The 15,349-nt window shown below is 35.0% G+C and overlaps 1 protein-coding gene across 1 annotated transcript in view; it reads right to left on the bottom strand.

Moving 5' to 3' along the window:
* LOC149561319 (alpha-glucan water dikinase, chloroplastic-like) overlaps positions 1-15,349 on the bottom strand; it is a 154,438-nt gene that overhangs the window by 138,982 nt on the left and 107 nt on the right. Inside the window, exons 2-7 of the mRNA XM_089825084.1 lie at positions 12,253-12,593; positions 11,145-11,186; positions 10,945-11,054; positions 10,754-10,832; positions 10,500-10,591; positions 10,220-10,373 (exon numbers count right to left, since the gene is read on the bottom strand). Coding sequence (XP_089681210.1) covers positions 10,220-10,373; positions 10,500-10,591; positions 10,754-10,832; positions 10,945-11,054; positions 11,145-11,186; positions 12,253-12,513 — 738 coding nt within the window. The 5' untranslated portion in view covers positions 12,514-12,593. The remainder of the gene's footprint in view (positions 1-10,219; positions 10,374-10,499; positions 10,592-10,753; positions 10,833-10,944; positions 11,055-11,144; positions 11,187-12,252; positions 12,594-15,349) is intronic.

Raw genomic sequence — 15,349 nt, 5'->3', positions numbered from 1 at the left:
TCACAACAGATTAAGTAAGAAGACAGAAGATAAGAAAGCAGATTCCACAAGTAACTGTCAAATCTAATTCAGTAATTCTAATTACAATCCCACAACTACATTGTCTTTATTAACAGATATGCTCCATGCAAATTTTGTTGTTGTGATCCAAGCATATAAAAAATATTCTATGATATGCAATTATAGGCTCCAGCCTCATTCATGGGGAGAAAATTCAATTCTATGTTTATTCCGTGACAGGTCAACCATAGTTGACACAATAATTTTGTCTATGAAATCTTGGAGCTGCATAAAACAATAGGTGACTGCAATTGGTGACTGCCACCAGTACAGAGGGATTCCCAACTCTCGCTACTCTATAATGGTGAGGAGACCCACCACTAGAAAGGGGTTTACATGCAGAACAGACTTTCCTAGTTTTCACAGTGTTCTGCAGTTAGCTATACGGTGATCAATTGTCAGATCCAAACAAGATAAATTTGTTGTTTAAAGAACATATGTTCTTATAAAAAACTCATTTAAACAAATCATTGCAGTGAAAAAACATGATCCTTGTAAACTAACTGGTTGATCCAACTCAAGCTAAAAAATTGATTGTTTAACAAAAAACTATAGGAGTTTCTTTTCAAATAGACAGAAGTAATAATGATGCACATGCGGAGCATGGTTCTCCAATAGCTGTTCCATTTTTATACATTTTGTACAAGCTCTTCCTAAATTATAACATACTCTTGGAGGTCACATATCGAACTTAACAATTTATGTTAAGATACAATCTCAAATGAAGAGATGCAGCAAAATGACTCTTAGTGTAGATGATTCAAAGTTGAAAAATGGAAACCTATATTGAATTTCTACAGCAGTTAATGTTTCTCTTCGCAGGGTAGTAGTATGGAATCCTATGGTTATGTGTCTGTTGCTTCTTATCTGGAAACAAAATTAAAATGCTCATTATTCCTTAATTCTCACTTAAAAGCAAAGAGAAGTAAGCAGTTTTAAAACATCATAGTAGAAGTGGCCTAAAGAAGTGCAGTGTGACATTATTTTTGGATGAAAGGTAATCGCCCACACCTCCCCCCCACAATTATAGGAGAACTAGAAGAAGGCATAATTAGGTAGGTTCCCAAGTATAAATAATCAGTAGGACCAACACATAATGACAGTAACATGATGCATGATGTTTTAAAGAGATTCCACCTAAAACTGCATCAGGAGACAGATAAACCTTTAGCCAATAAGCATGACAGATCAGATTAACTCATTAATAGTTAAGGTCATACTTGACATTTTGGACCACAATTTTCACCTCTAGAAATTCCCAAAAGACAAACATTACTGTTGCACAAGCCTCATGTGTAACCTCTAATACTTGCATCAATGAAAGGCCAAAGACAAGATGAGATAATCATAATACAGATGACTAAGATGCAAGTTATTAAATGAACATAAAGGAGCTCCATTGATGTTTTCACAAGCATGTGTGATAAACTACGCTAGGGCTCAATTTGATAGTGCCAATTTTTGCTAGGGTCCTAACTTTTTATGCACTTAGGCCTCATTTTGCCCACATAAATAAGCAATCTGAGAAATCTAACCTTGAACCCCAACACCCCAACACACATTTTTATCCTTTGCTTCTGAACTCCCAACTCCATTCCTAGGATCCAATATCTACTGGCTTCTTCGTCCCATTTCTAGTTCACCAACTTATGGTCCCTCCCAAGACCTAATCCCCACCCCATTCCGATTCCAAATCCCTGATCCCTCTTCACTCTCAATTCCAATCTCTTTCATGACTTGACACTCAAGAGAACTCACACTCTAAAAACCTACTTCCAAGGCCCCTCCTAGACCCAAAAACCCAGCAAAATCTAGTTTCAATCTATAAACCCCAATGTGATGCACCATTTCACCTACCTCTTTGCCGTAGAAAGACATTTCAACAACCAGAATGAATTTTTGCGGTTCCTAAAGGATTTTTCTCGCCATTTTGTGAGCTCAACATGTGCCTTTAGATGCCACAATCAATTTTCCATTAATGATAATGAGATTTGCAAATCAAAGAAGGATCTCCCTCCATGCCATACAAGTACAACTACAACCTGATGTCGAGTCCTCAATTTCTAGCATTATTCAAGGATTAATGATGCTTGAAAGATATGGGCATCTGCAAAATAGTACCAGTTAAAAAGTTTTAAGTTTATTGCCTTCTTGCATAGGTCAAGATTTTTGAGAGTTCCCAATCCTTTGGCCCCTTCAACTCATGAGGAAAAACCTGCATGAAAACTATAACTACAAGTCGGTTCCAAATTCAAAGGGTTGGTCATTGGTGTATTCAACATAGCACCACACTGCTAGAATGATGTAGGGTTTCAACTGATGCCAACCCAATCCATTTTGGAAGTAGCAAATTAATTCAATGTCAAGGAGGTTAAATTTGTAAGTGTTCCTTGTAAAAAAGTGTATCTATGATAGTTCTATTATTTCAGATGGATCTCTTAGTCACAGCTAGGACTTCTTTGCCACTTATGCTGGCACAAGTGTAATTCTTGATTTGATAAATGTTATAGCTTCTTATTTTAATGCATTTCAAACCTTGTAATTATATCTTCCATAATTTACATGGATTTATGCAGCTCTACAATGGATTACTAAGCATGCCTTGTTATTGATACCATATATTTGGTGTGTGTAAATGCATAGCTCATTATTCCTTATGGTCTCAGTTTTCTTTTCCTTTGATATTCTGTGACTCTATTGCCCATTGAATAGACACCGATCCAGATAACTAATGATTCAATTGCACACCTTCAAACAACTCAAACTACATAACCAGTGTAGGAATTAGTTTTCATATTTGTACAGTTCACAATTACAAGGAAATACCAATTGTATTCTTTATCATTTAATCATCTTTTGAATCATATCCTTGCACCCTCATGTTACATTGTCTACAATGATGTGCACATCAGCTATATGAGGTCAATTACGTACTTGGTTAGCCTTTAGCACACTGATATTCCTTGGGGTTTAATTTACTTTGAAGACAACTGCAAACTTTACACCTTGCAACACATTTCAGTATTTTCAATCCTATTTAAGAAACCTCTACAACTCCACTCCTAGCCCTAGATTAGCCCAAAATGCAGGAGAGTCTATCCACTGTCATTTGTTGGGCTTGAACCCCCTATAGTCTCTTGATGAACCCTTGCTTTACCTCATGAATGACAACCCCTGCCCTGAAGGTCAAACTGTGTCATGATCATATACCAACATTTTTGTTAATTAGCAAACTGCATACAAGTGCAAGGTCAAAAGTTATAATTCTAACAGGACTATATCTGCAGATTTTATAGCATTTGTCTTCAAGATCTTTATGTGATCAACCAAGCAAAACAAGCTTCAAGGGAATACAACACATCAAGCTGACATTTAGAGGCTATCATGTTTATATGTTCCTTTGTACAGTAATATAAGATAACTGTTTCAAAAAAAGCAGTTCTATTTCCAAAGCATGTGTACCAGAATCCTATAAGATATTATCAATTTTGAGATTTATTCCAGCTCAGAAGATGCTTCCAACAAAACATGATGATGGTTTTACTAATCCTTGTGCCTCTAATTTGTCACTCTCAAAGTGATTTGTTTTATTAAGTATCTTATCGCATTTTAATTAGGATCATTATCTTTTCTTTAACTTACCTGATGCTCTCTCAGCGGCCTTGGATCCAGATGCATTCAGAAGCAGATTTTGATTCTCGTGTGCAAGAGTACGCACAAGGAGCGTTACAACCCCCTATGGATATGTGTCAATGTGCATCCATAGGGAGCTATAACGCTCCTTGTGCACATCACCGAGCATCCAAGCACATCAAACACCCCCAGATGCCCACAAAAGAAAAATGGCAAAAACAACTTAAAATAAACAAATCACTTAAACTGTGCTAAATTGAGTTTTTATTTATTCTCCTCCAAACCCTAAAACAACCCTAAAAGAGGCCATTCATTGTTTTAGCGTATCATTTTGTTTTCAATTTTGTTCTCCTCATTTGGTCTCCATTTTGGCATTTTGAAGAACAAATGATTGTTTTCAAAGAGGACCATCTTCAGGGTGCCAAATAGCTTTCATGGAGGAGATCTACGTGTCTAAGGTAAGCATTTGAACCTATTTTTAGTGAATCGTTTTTAGATTTTGATGAATTTTTTCAAGTTTGGGATAAAAAAATTTAAATTTTTTGCATTTTTTTAAAGAAATAAAGAAAAAACTTTATGTCTCTATCCTAATATATTTGTATCATTTTTTGCACTTGTATACTTGAATTTCTCTTTTTTTTCTAATTTAAATTTATTTGCTTTATTATAAATTATAAGAGCAAGAAATCAGATTTCAAGAATGGCCTAGAGTGAAAGTTCAATGGGAGAGCAAGGAGCCAATAAATTGAAAATTAGTATAGGATCTCCTTTATGGAGACATACCACAAGAACTTCACAAGTTGCAGGAAGTGGGCCATATAAATAGAAGTGTAACATATGTGATAGTAAACCATTTAATAGCTCATATTTTAAAGTTAAACTTTATTATATAGGCCTTGTTTGTAAAGGAAAGGGAATGTGCAAAGGAAAAGAGAGGAAGGGGATGTCTCCTGCACAAACAGTAGGATATGTAAAAGAACAAGAAGAGGCTCGTAGATTGGTTAATAGATCAAAACAAACTTCTTATGTTGGTCCATACAAAACGATAAATATGGAGTTACCCCACTGAAACAGTTGTAGCCTCAAAATATCTATTCTTGCCTATGCCAGAAGTGGAAAATGAAGAAGTAGAAATTAGCACCCACAAAAGAGAACAATTGGACATAGCATTTAAAATTGAGGCAAGCGGAATTGTTAATCAAGCCATTGGACATTGCCTCTATGCCAATGGTCTTCCATTCAACTTGGTGAGATTGCCATATTCGAAGGAGATGGTGGCAACCATCAATAGTGCACCAGCTGGTTACACAAGTCTTGGGTATGAAAAGGTGTGTACCACTATATTGCAAATAGCGAGGACTTCTATAGAGAGATATCTTCAACTAATTAGAGATTTTTGGGTTACTTTGGGTCTTTCTAGCGGATGGAAAGATACCAGAAACCCTCCATTAATTAACGTTATTGCAGTGTCCCCCAGAGGGGCATTGTTTTTTAGGATATTTAAGTGTGAAAGGGATGTGAAAGATGCACAGATCATTTCCAAAATTCTCATTTAGTCCATAGAGATGGTAGTGAGAATGTAATCCAGGTTATCACAGACAATGCAAAAAATTATTGGCACGCAGGTGTTGTGATTGAGGGCTGATATGACCATATTTTTTGGACACCATGCACTATACATTCCTCAACTTAGTGATGCAGCAAATTGGCACTCAAAAAGAGTGGGTGAAACAAGTATACCAAGAGGGGGGAAGGAGACACGTGTTTGTGACAAACCACAAAAAGTCACAATCAACATTCAGATCTTTCTTGAAATTGGAGTTTACTTACTAAGCTTAATTTGTTCATCTAATTGTCATGTTCACTTATCAATTTGTAAATAAATTTGCTTCATATTTATTAACAACTTGCTTAGTTTACTAAAACCCAATTTGCAACTCATACTATTGTTATTAGACAACTTCTTGAGGTGCAAAAGGCATTGAACCAATGGAGTGTATGGAGGGATTCGCATTCAGAGAGGGCCCAAAAGATCAAGATATTGGTCTTGGATGACAATTGGTGGGCCCATGTTCATTACATATTGAATTTCACTAAGCCTATCCTTACTACGTTCCGATTTGTTGATACAGATCCACCTTCTTTGTGTGATGTCTATGATGGCATGGACAAATGGTAAAGAAAGTAAATATTGCAATACAAAAACATGAGAATTTCCCAATAGATAGTGAAACCTTATGAAATAAGATGGAATCAATCATTTATCATCACTGGGCAAAGATGACTACCCAATTGCACCTCCTTGCATATGCTCTATCTTCATGGTACTATAGCAAGGAAATATTTTCTATGCTAGGGAGAGTAGCACCATAGAAAGATGTATAAGTTGCTAATGGGTACAAGAAAGGTTTTGAAAGCCTCTTCCCAAATGAAGAAGTGAAAAAAAAAAAAAAAAAGTTACAATAGAATTTGGCTTGTTTGCCTCAGGAAGAAATAATAGTGCAACACTAACAGTTATAAATGACCAAAATGACATGGAAGCTATCACATGATGGTACCTCTATGGTCAACCATTACGTATCTATGATCTCTTGCAATCAAGATCCTCTCATAGGTAAGTTTCTTTTTTTTTTCTTTTTTTTCTTTTTTTTTTAACCACTTTTATTCTACATTTAGTACCTAACATTCTTTTATTTATTTTGCATTTTTATTTAATTTTGTGAACACTGCCTAGGTTGTAAGTTCCTCTATCGCTAAATGGAATTGGAGTACATACACCTTTATCTACTCAGTGAAGTGTAACCAGTTGGACTCAAAAAAGCAAAAGACTTGGTTTATATTCATTGCAACATACGTCTTGTGTTACGTAAGGATCCAAACTACAATGATGGGGTAAGAAAGCTTTGAAATGTAGTCCATGAGTGTGCCGACTTGGATGCAACCATTGAGGATCTTACTGGACTCGCTACAGATTATGATGATGATTACATCCAGATGTATGATGCATCTAGTGCAAGTGGAAATGCTTTGGGGTCAAAATATCGTAACTTGCAGCAGCTAAAGATGAAGATGAATTTTTTTATAATTCTTATGATTATGATTAATGAATCCTAATTGATGAACATTGAATACTGAACTACATATTGATTTTGTAATTGTAATGATTTCCTGATTTTCATTGGAATTGTGAACATAGATGTATCTGACATGGCTTATTTAATTACTTGTGAACTACCAATTGCCATTTAACATTTATCTTTATCAATGACGAAGTATCATACTATCAAATGATTTAATTCTATTTATTTCTTGCAGTTTGTATTTTGTGTGTGTGTGTGTGTGTGTATATTTGTATGTATGTATATATAGTAAAATATATATTTATGTGTATATATATAAATGCATCCAAATGCACCCAAAACCACCCAAAAAAAATCATGCATCCACATGAGATTCTTGTATCTGCATCCACATCTGCACTTGAATTAGTAACTTAGTGACTTTTCCAGATAATTACTATTATCTTCTCTAAAATATTTTAATGATTTATTTTTGAAGGATGAGAATTCATCATACACGTTTGTAACAAGGTTTTAAAAGAGAAATATGTATAAATGACAAAATTTGTAAAGAAAGGTATACCTTCATAAAACCCTCACATATTCAGGGGTGCATGTATAAATGTACAAGTGAGAAATGACGTAAGGGAGGGTATGCCCTCCTAAAGACCTTTGTAAAGAGACAAAGGCGAACGTACCAACTTATTTAAAGAACATAAAAGCCCCGGGCAACACTGAGGGTTTTCTTCCCCATTCTTTTTCAGTGCCTACACTTTGAACAGGGTAAAAATATTTGTAAATAATTTTGAAAATAATATATAAGGCATTATGTCATTTACCGATCAACAAAAAGGTTTTAAAAGAGAATTTTTTGAGAATCTATTCTACAGAATAATTATCAGAGACTAGCTAGGCCAATTGCAACACTCATACTATTACGATATTAGATAGTTACTATTTCTCTCTCTTCCATCTTTTTCTAATGGTCACTCTTTTTGTAATGTTTCCATAAACTCATGTTCGTTATGGAAACTTTCTTTTTCACTCTACAAGAATGTTTCTATTTCCTCTCTCTTGTTCGTTGTAGAAACATTCTCTTGTATCTCGCATATATAGATCATTCATGATCTTTGTTAATAACGCATTCATTATTTTACCATAATATAGTATCAAATCAAATAAATATTTGACCAATTGTGTTCAAAATTTGCATCTTTTTTTCCTCCAAACCCAACTAGGGATTCAGCGTCCAATTTTTTTTTGCAATTTTCTTTGTACTGCAAGGTTTAAAATCTGCCTTTTTTTCAAATCTGCCCTCTATTCAAAAACCCTGCAAAAAGTTTCAAATTTTTTAATCCAACTACGATTTTTTTGAAAACCCTCGATTCCTTTGTCAATTTAACAAAAAATTTGCATACTCCTAGTGGACTTTTGCAGATCTCAACTAGGTTAGTCTCACTTTTTTCTAGGTGCATTGTTTTTTGTGCCTTGATTTTCGAGCCAACGGATTCAAAATTTAATTTCAGATTGTTTGTGAGTTTTTCGAGCTCTAATTTGGGTGTCTCTTCAAATTTTTTGGGTCTTCCATCAATTTGTCTCAAAGTTCGTGCCATCTCAAATTTTTCACGCTTTTTCATTGAAAAATTTGCAATGGCATCTCTCACCAGTCTCATGTTGGAAGGCAGTCAACATTTCAACAACCAACGGATTCAAAATCTAATTTCAGATTCTTTTTGTGTTTTTTGAGCTCTTATCCAAGTGTCTCTTCAAATTTTTTGGGTCTTCCGTCAATTTGTCTCAAAGTTCGTGCCATCTCAAATTTTTCACACTTTTTCATTGAAAAATGTGCAATGGCATCTCTCACCAATCTCATGTTGGAAGGCAATCAATGTTTCAACGGAAAGAACTACAACACCTAGAAGCAGAGAATGATGAAGATCTTCGAGTAACATTGCCTTGAGGCACTTGTTTTGGGTATTGAGACTCGTCCTACCATAGTTGATGCTACTGAAGAGAAATTTGATGAGCATAATTGTGATGTGGTTATGCTTATTAAGCTTTTAGTTACTGATGATCAACTACCTCAAGTGTCATCTGGCTAAACAGCTACAAAGATCTGGACAACACTGAAGGATCTCCACAAGACATCAGATAAAAGAAGAGCCTTTTTTCTGAAGAATCTATTATTCTCTATTATTATGGATGAGCACATGTCCTTACAAAAACATCTTATAAAGATTAAGAACATCAGAGATCAACTAGAGGCCATTAGTTGTACTATGGAGGAAGAGGATATGGTGGCCATTACTCTGAAAAGCCTACCATTGTCCTATGAGCAATTTATTGAGACACTCAACATTATTGCAACTAATGTTGACCTAAAGTCCTCAAATATGTGCACCAAACCTCTGCAGCAGGATCATTGGAAACAACAGTTTGGTAGTGTGCTCCTTCGTCCTCCTTTGAACAAGCATTTTCAGTCCAATCCTTTAACAAGGATAAAGGCCCATCTCAGACATCTATTCAGTCTCAGAATAGCTCCAAGAAGAAGCAAATCCGGTGCAACTATTGCCACAAAATTGGTCATGTGATTCAAGATTGCAGGACTCACATTACTTCTAACTAGTGAAAGCATGGAGGATCTCAGCCACAGGCCAAAATTGTAAAACATGTAGACCTCTCTGATCAACCTGAGGCTGCCTTTTACGCTTTTTGCGGACATGCAAATTTATGTTTTTTGAAAATAGATTAACCATTAAGGGAGGGTATATTAGATAGTTTCTATTTTGTCTCTTCCATCTTTTTCTAATGGTCACTCTTTTTGTAATGTTTCCATAGATTCCTTTTGTTTGTTATGGAAACTTTCTTTTTCACTCTACAAGAATGTTTCTATTTCCTCTCTCCTGTGCATTATAGAAACATTCTCTTATATCTTATTAATATAGAAGATTCATGATCTTTGTTTAATAACACACTCATTATTTTACCATAATACATATTGCCTTGGAAGTTTTAGAACTGGCATCTATGCATGCTCAGGAAACTTTACCTTATCTGATGTACTTTCAAAAACAATCATACATAATATTCAATGTTCAAAATTCTCTTTGAATGTGATTTCCCAATTTCAGTCCTTACTCCAGCTAGCAAATTTGTTTTAGGTCCTATAAGTATATTCAAACTTTTTTGTCAGCTATAATAGTTTGGAATCATGACTCTAAAACAGACCTTTAAGCACCATCCATGGTCATGAAAGATGTGCAACAAGTGGAAGCTCTGGGATCTTTACACCATATGTTTGTATTTATTATTACATGTACTTTGCTGATGCTTTTTTTCATGCCAACCCAATGCCTTTACATAATAAGGGAACTTATTAGATTCTCCAGTTTATGTTTTACATGCCAAACCTTTGTCAAAGGTTATTTCCTTAACATATGAGGTCTTCTGATATGAAGTTATAATACCTTTTCCTCCTCTGGCGTATAAGTTTGCTTGCCTTTCTGTTCCCATCGCAAATAAGCTTGGACTTGTACAAGGTCTTCGGGAATTGAAATTTGAGAAATTTCGCTCTCGCTCTTGGGCAAGTCAATGTGGAAGTTCTGTCCTCTAAATTTGAACCTGAAAATTTAATAAATGCAATGGATTGTATTGGTTAACAACTTAAGAATGTCACAAGAGACAATTATATTGGGAAATTTCAAAAAAATCAAACTGGAAAACCAAAAGTTTTAACAAAAAACTTACCAATTGTTTCTGGATTCATCATACAAAAGAAATTCAACTGAGGATATGTTTGAGTCATGTATCTCAATCGTCAAGAAAGATTTATCCCCGGACTGCAAAACATGAGAACCAAGAATGCATAATCTAATTTAAGGTCATAAACTGTAATCAATCAAGTCACATTGCCTGCAATGTAAGTAAAATCCAGTCCTTTATCTAATTCCATCATACATGTACATATATGGCACTTCAAATCTCAGCAGAAGAAAACTTACTTTTGTAAAAGGAGTTCTCAGAGCTCTTTTTTTATAATTTGTAGTTCCACTGGGCGAATTTGATGGAAGTATCCAATTTCTGCTCATTAGAATATCTTCTGTCAGAGCCTTAAAATCTAAAGAAATGGAAAAATAATAAAAATGAGATATAGAAACTCCATTGACAAGCTTCCAGAAAGAAGAAAACTTACTTCTCTCCACCCCTCACTGCACCCCAATGAAGAATTAAGGATGGGCTGCTATTTGTTACCTGTAAATTAATCTTTGCTGGAGATTCACCTGCAGACTTAATGACATTCACCTGCAACAAGAGATATAAATAATAGCATAACTATGTCTACACTGGATTCAATAGTTGATCAATGCAGCTATCAAATGCTATTTTGAATACCTGCAACTGAGACTGGTCATCGAGGTCAAAAGTTTCAGTAAACTGTTGCAAAGAAACAAGAAAAAGACATTGATGGCAGTTAGCACCCCTTCCTAATAAATATAGATTGATAATGAATCACGAGAGGCTGCAATCAAACCATGTCCATGGTCCAGAAAAACTCTGGGAAAAATGTCACTTCTTAACGTGACATGAACTATTGGTAATTTTATATAACAAAAGCACAAAGTTGTCTAACAGACTAAAAATATAGAATATTATTATTTTATGAATTATCATATACTATGCAGTAATGCACACATAATGTGGTTTCAAATCCCAATGTCAGGAAAACCCATCCACTACCATTACAGTACATGCATAGTTTTTCAATATTAAAATAAAAAGCAACCATGATGCTATTCTGTCATCCTGCAATTTAAACCAAAGGAACCATTGCTAGCTTCCAGCTTCTACACCTAACAGAAAGCTGTTTTGATGGGAACCAAAACTAATTACTAGATGAAACCCTGTATAGCATGCATTGGCACCTTTAATGATAAGACATTTCTATATAATGGGATACTATGCGCGTACTCTCCCTAGGCCTTGTACCTAAGTACTGTCCTTAGGCCTTGTACCTAAGTTCAAAGATTGAAATCAATAGCATTTACCTTGTACAAAATCTATTAGAAACTGAAAGGATGATAATACCAGAGGAACAGGCAGATTTGTTATATGTTTACCAGGACTTAATCCAAAATCCACGGAGGGTTCACTTGAAAGAAACTTTATTTTGCAATTGGAGTATGCTTTCAAAGAAAAATTTATTTCAAAGGAGTACTTGCTACATTTCACCTTCTAATACATAACAGAAAGTTACTTTTCCCCAAACTGTGGGAAAAGAAACTGAAAACTCGGGGATGGATTGAGGCTATATATAGCATGTATTAACACCTTTTGCAATTGATTTCAAGAGCTAAATTGGCAACACAATTGTTGAGGTCAAACATTTATAGATGACGATATACTATGAAAGCACACCACTTGGGCATTCTATTTAATCTCATCAGTTATACTTTTCAACATCATCTTTTAAAATCAATGAGAAACTGAAAGATGATCATACCTCAGCAGAGGCTGGATCTGTTGCTAAGATTGCACAAGGCCCTGTCCAAGTTCCACGCATGTTTCCTTTGAAAGTAATTTTGTTTGGTAAATGCAGACCGTTGTCGAACAATTTAATGCTAAGAAGAGGCTTTGAGGATCGATGAACTGATGGATTTGAAGCATCTTTACAAATACCATTCATAACATGTCCAGTAGAAGAACCAAGATATACAGATGGTAGCCTGCTTATTGCTGGCTGAAGTAAACCATTTCCAAGCATTTTGATTTTCTACTTCCTCCTATGTCAGAACAAGCTCTTAATTGTTCAAGCCTCAAAGCCTTATTTTACACCAAAACGCTCTACAAGATCATGAACACAAAGCAAAAAAAATACACATGATCAGAAAATAAAATATGCAGACATATATCATAAAAGGAAAGAAATCTCTTGATCAGTTAAAACAATCAGAGAGGGATCTAGAGAAAATCACAAAATGAAACCAAGCCAGCTGATTTATATGCCTTTTCTATTGCTGCCATAGAAATCAGACTTAATCATGCCCAGAGCCATACTTGTTACTAATCAGCAAGAAAAGAAAGGAGGATGTAAGGAAAAGATATCTTTAACAATTGCCACCACAATGCCTGATGACTATAATTGGTTAGTTTGAATTTTTATAGTGGCCATCTATGATGGTATTTGAAGACATCAGTAGGTACATCGAATCAATTGAGGAGATTAATTTTAAACTATGTTCCCCGGAGACGCGTACCAGCCTAAAAATAGGAGTTTCGGAAATGGGGATGTCCCGGGGACGAGGGGACAGGTATGGGACATCCCCCAGCCGTCCCCAAAAAAGGCAAATTACCAAGGACATCCCCAAAACTCGGGGATGGCTGGGAAAAAAAGGGGGACAGCTGGTCGTCCCCGGTATGGAAAGGGGACGCCTAGACGTCCCCCAACCGTACTGGGTACGGCCAGCCGTCCCCAAATGTTTTTTTTTTTTTTTTTTTTTTAATTTTAAATTTTAACTCTTTTTTTATTCAAAAAAATTAAAAAGTGAATATTAAAAATTAATTTTAAGGCTCCTTACTAGGTCGCTGAGGTGGGCCCCACCCCTCCAAGTGCGGTAGAGGCAGAATAGGAGCAGCAGTCTACTACATTTTTCTATGTTATGTTTTTTATGTTAAACATGAACATGATTATGATACATTGATACTTATTACTTTATGGCAGCCCTCTAGCCTTTCGGCGTATAGCTTTAGGCATATTCAGATTTAGATTTTCAGATTTATCATATTTATCATTATGATATTGTTCACTGATATTGATATGCATTTTGACAATTGAGTACTGAACTCAGATATTATTTCCTAGATGGCATTCAAATGTTGTATGTTATGGTTTTATAATGTTTAAATGACATGCTTTGTGCTCAGTTTCATATGAATGACATGTATATCAATCCATTCTTCAAACATAGCAAAATGTGAGCACAATGATTGGAATGACATGCCTATAAAGATAGATGACAAAATTATAAATGCAGAAAATGGGACTCAATTCAGCAAATATAGCATCCAAATATCTCAACATGCTCAGAAAAATCATAGAAAAGATCATATAGATGAGGAACAAATTTCACTTATTTGGGCCCAGATAAACCCAAAAAAGTTCATAAGAAAATAAATGAACAAATTCAATCTACCTAATAGGAAAAATGGAAAAGGCTGTACTTTTTGTTAACGAGAGATGAATGTCAGACCTTTATGCTGATATTTGAAAGCCCAAACACTGAACTTTACATTTACCCATTCAGAAAGAGCACATGATTACTAAATATACTCAAACAGTTGTAGAAGCTTGACATGGCAGGACTTCTAATTTTGTTGTCTCGAATTCCTTGCACCAAAAGAATCTCAACATGGTCATACCCAATATTCTAGACCACTGATCTAACAACTCAAAATTGAACCACCCACACTTCTTTACAGTCAAATGATTCAAGGATAGATTTTTGTTCGTGCCGCAAATCAAAGAGAAAACACATAAGAGTTGGAGACCAGAGATGATTTTCAAATCATATGCTGATACTTTGAAGCAAAAAGATTAAATTGAACCACCCACACTCCTTTATAGTCAGGTTATTCAAGAAAAATATATTTTTGTTCATGCCCCAAATCAAAGAGAAAGCAACTAAGTGTTGGACACCATAGATGATTTTTAGATCATACGCTGCTATTTTGAGGCAAAAAAATTAAACTAACATAAATTGCGGTATTCCAAAAGCTCATACCATTATGCTCTTAAGGGTGAATAATGCAAACTCACGTAAAGTGGCCTCAAAATTCACATTAGGTTACATTGTACACTACAAAATATGCAGCGTTGATTCAAATTCCACATCAGTAGCATACTTTCAGTAAACCTACCACCAATTTTATTATCTAAATATTGCAGTAGATGTACACAATATTTTAATTTGTGAAGCATATATGTTCTTTCATCAGTCATCTAGTGGCATACACCATGCCAGCTTGAGAAGAATACCATGATCATTGATCATAATCCAATGTACCCCCCAAAAAAGACTCAGAAACAAGGAGATCGGCACATTACTATAGCCTGACAAAAGTGATTTCTTGGTTTTTAAAAACAAATTTTAAAATGGAAAAAAAAAGTCATATTTAGTGAGAGCCAATAAGTTTGAAGATTTTACTTAGTTACAAAATTGGAGGACGCCTACACCTTAATAATAAATGCAATGAAAGAGTCTCAATCAAGCAAAGGAATAGCATCAAAAAACGTACATAGAATAAGAGCCTGATAACATATGATCTACACGGCAGATATAAGGCTGCAGAATCAAATTTGCTCTCGAGTGAGCCGAAAAAATAAAAATTGAAGTGTATTATAAACAGATTTCCACTTGACTAAAATCCCAAGCCCAAAAAAAACTGTCATAATTCAAAGCACAAACAAATTTCAAAGTGCAGAACTTCCCAAATCACTTTGCAACTTACAGAAATTTGACGACTGACTACAACCTACATTGCGTTTGGGAAAATCCAGTGAAATTTGGCTTATATGACTGCAAATATCTCTGAATTAAAAG

Source organism: Cupressus sempervirens, chromosome 4, assembly GCF_028749045.1.
Source record: "Cupressus sempervirens isolate cs-2001-9-10 chromosome 4, ASM2874904v1, whole genome shotgun sequence".
In the NCBI taxonomy this organism is placed as follows: Eukaryota; Viridiplantae; Streptophyta; class Pinopsida; order Cupressales; family Cupressaceae; genus Cupressus; species Cupressus sempervirens.
This window is presented reverse-complemented; position numbering and strand designations above follow the sequence as displayed.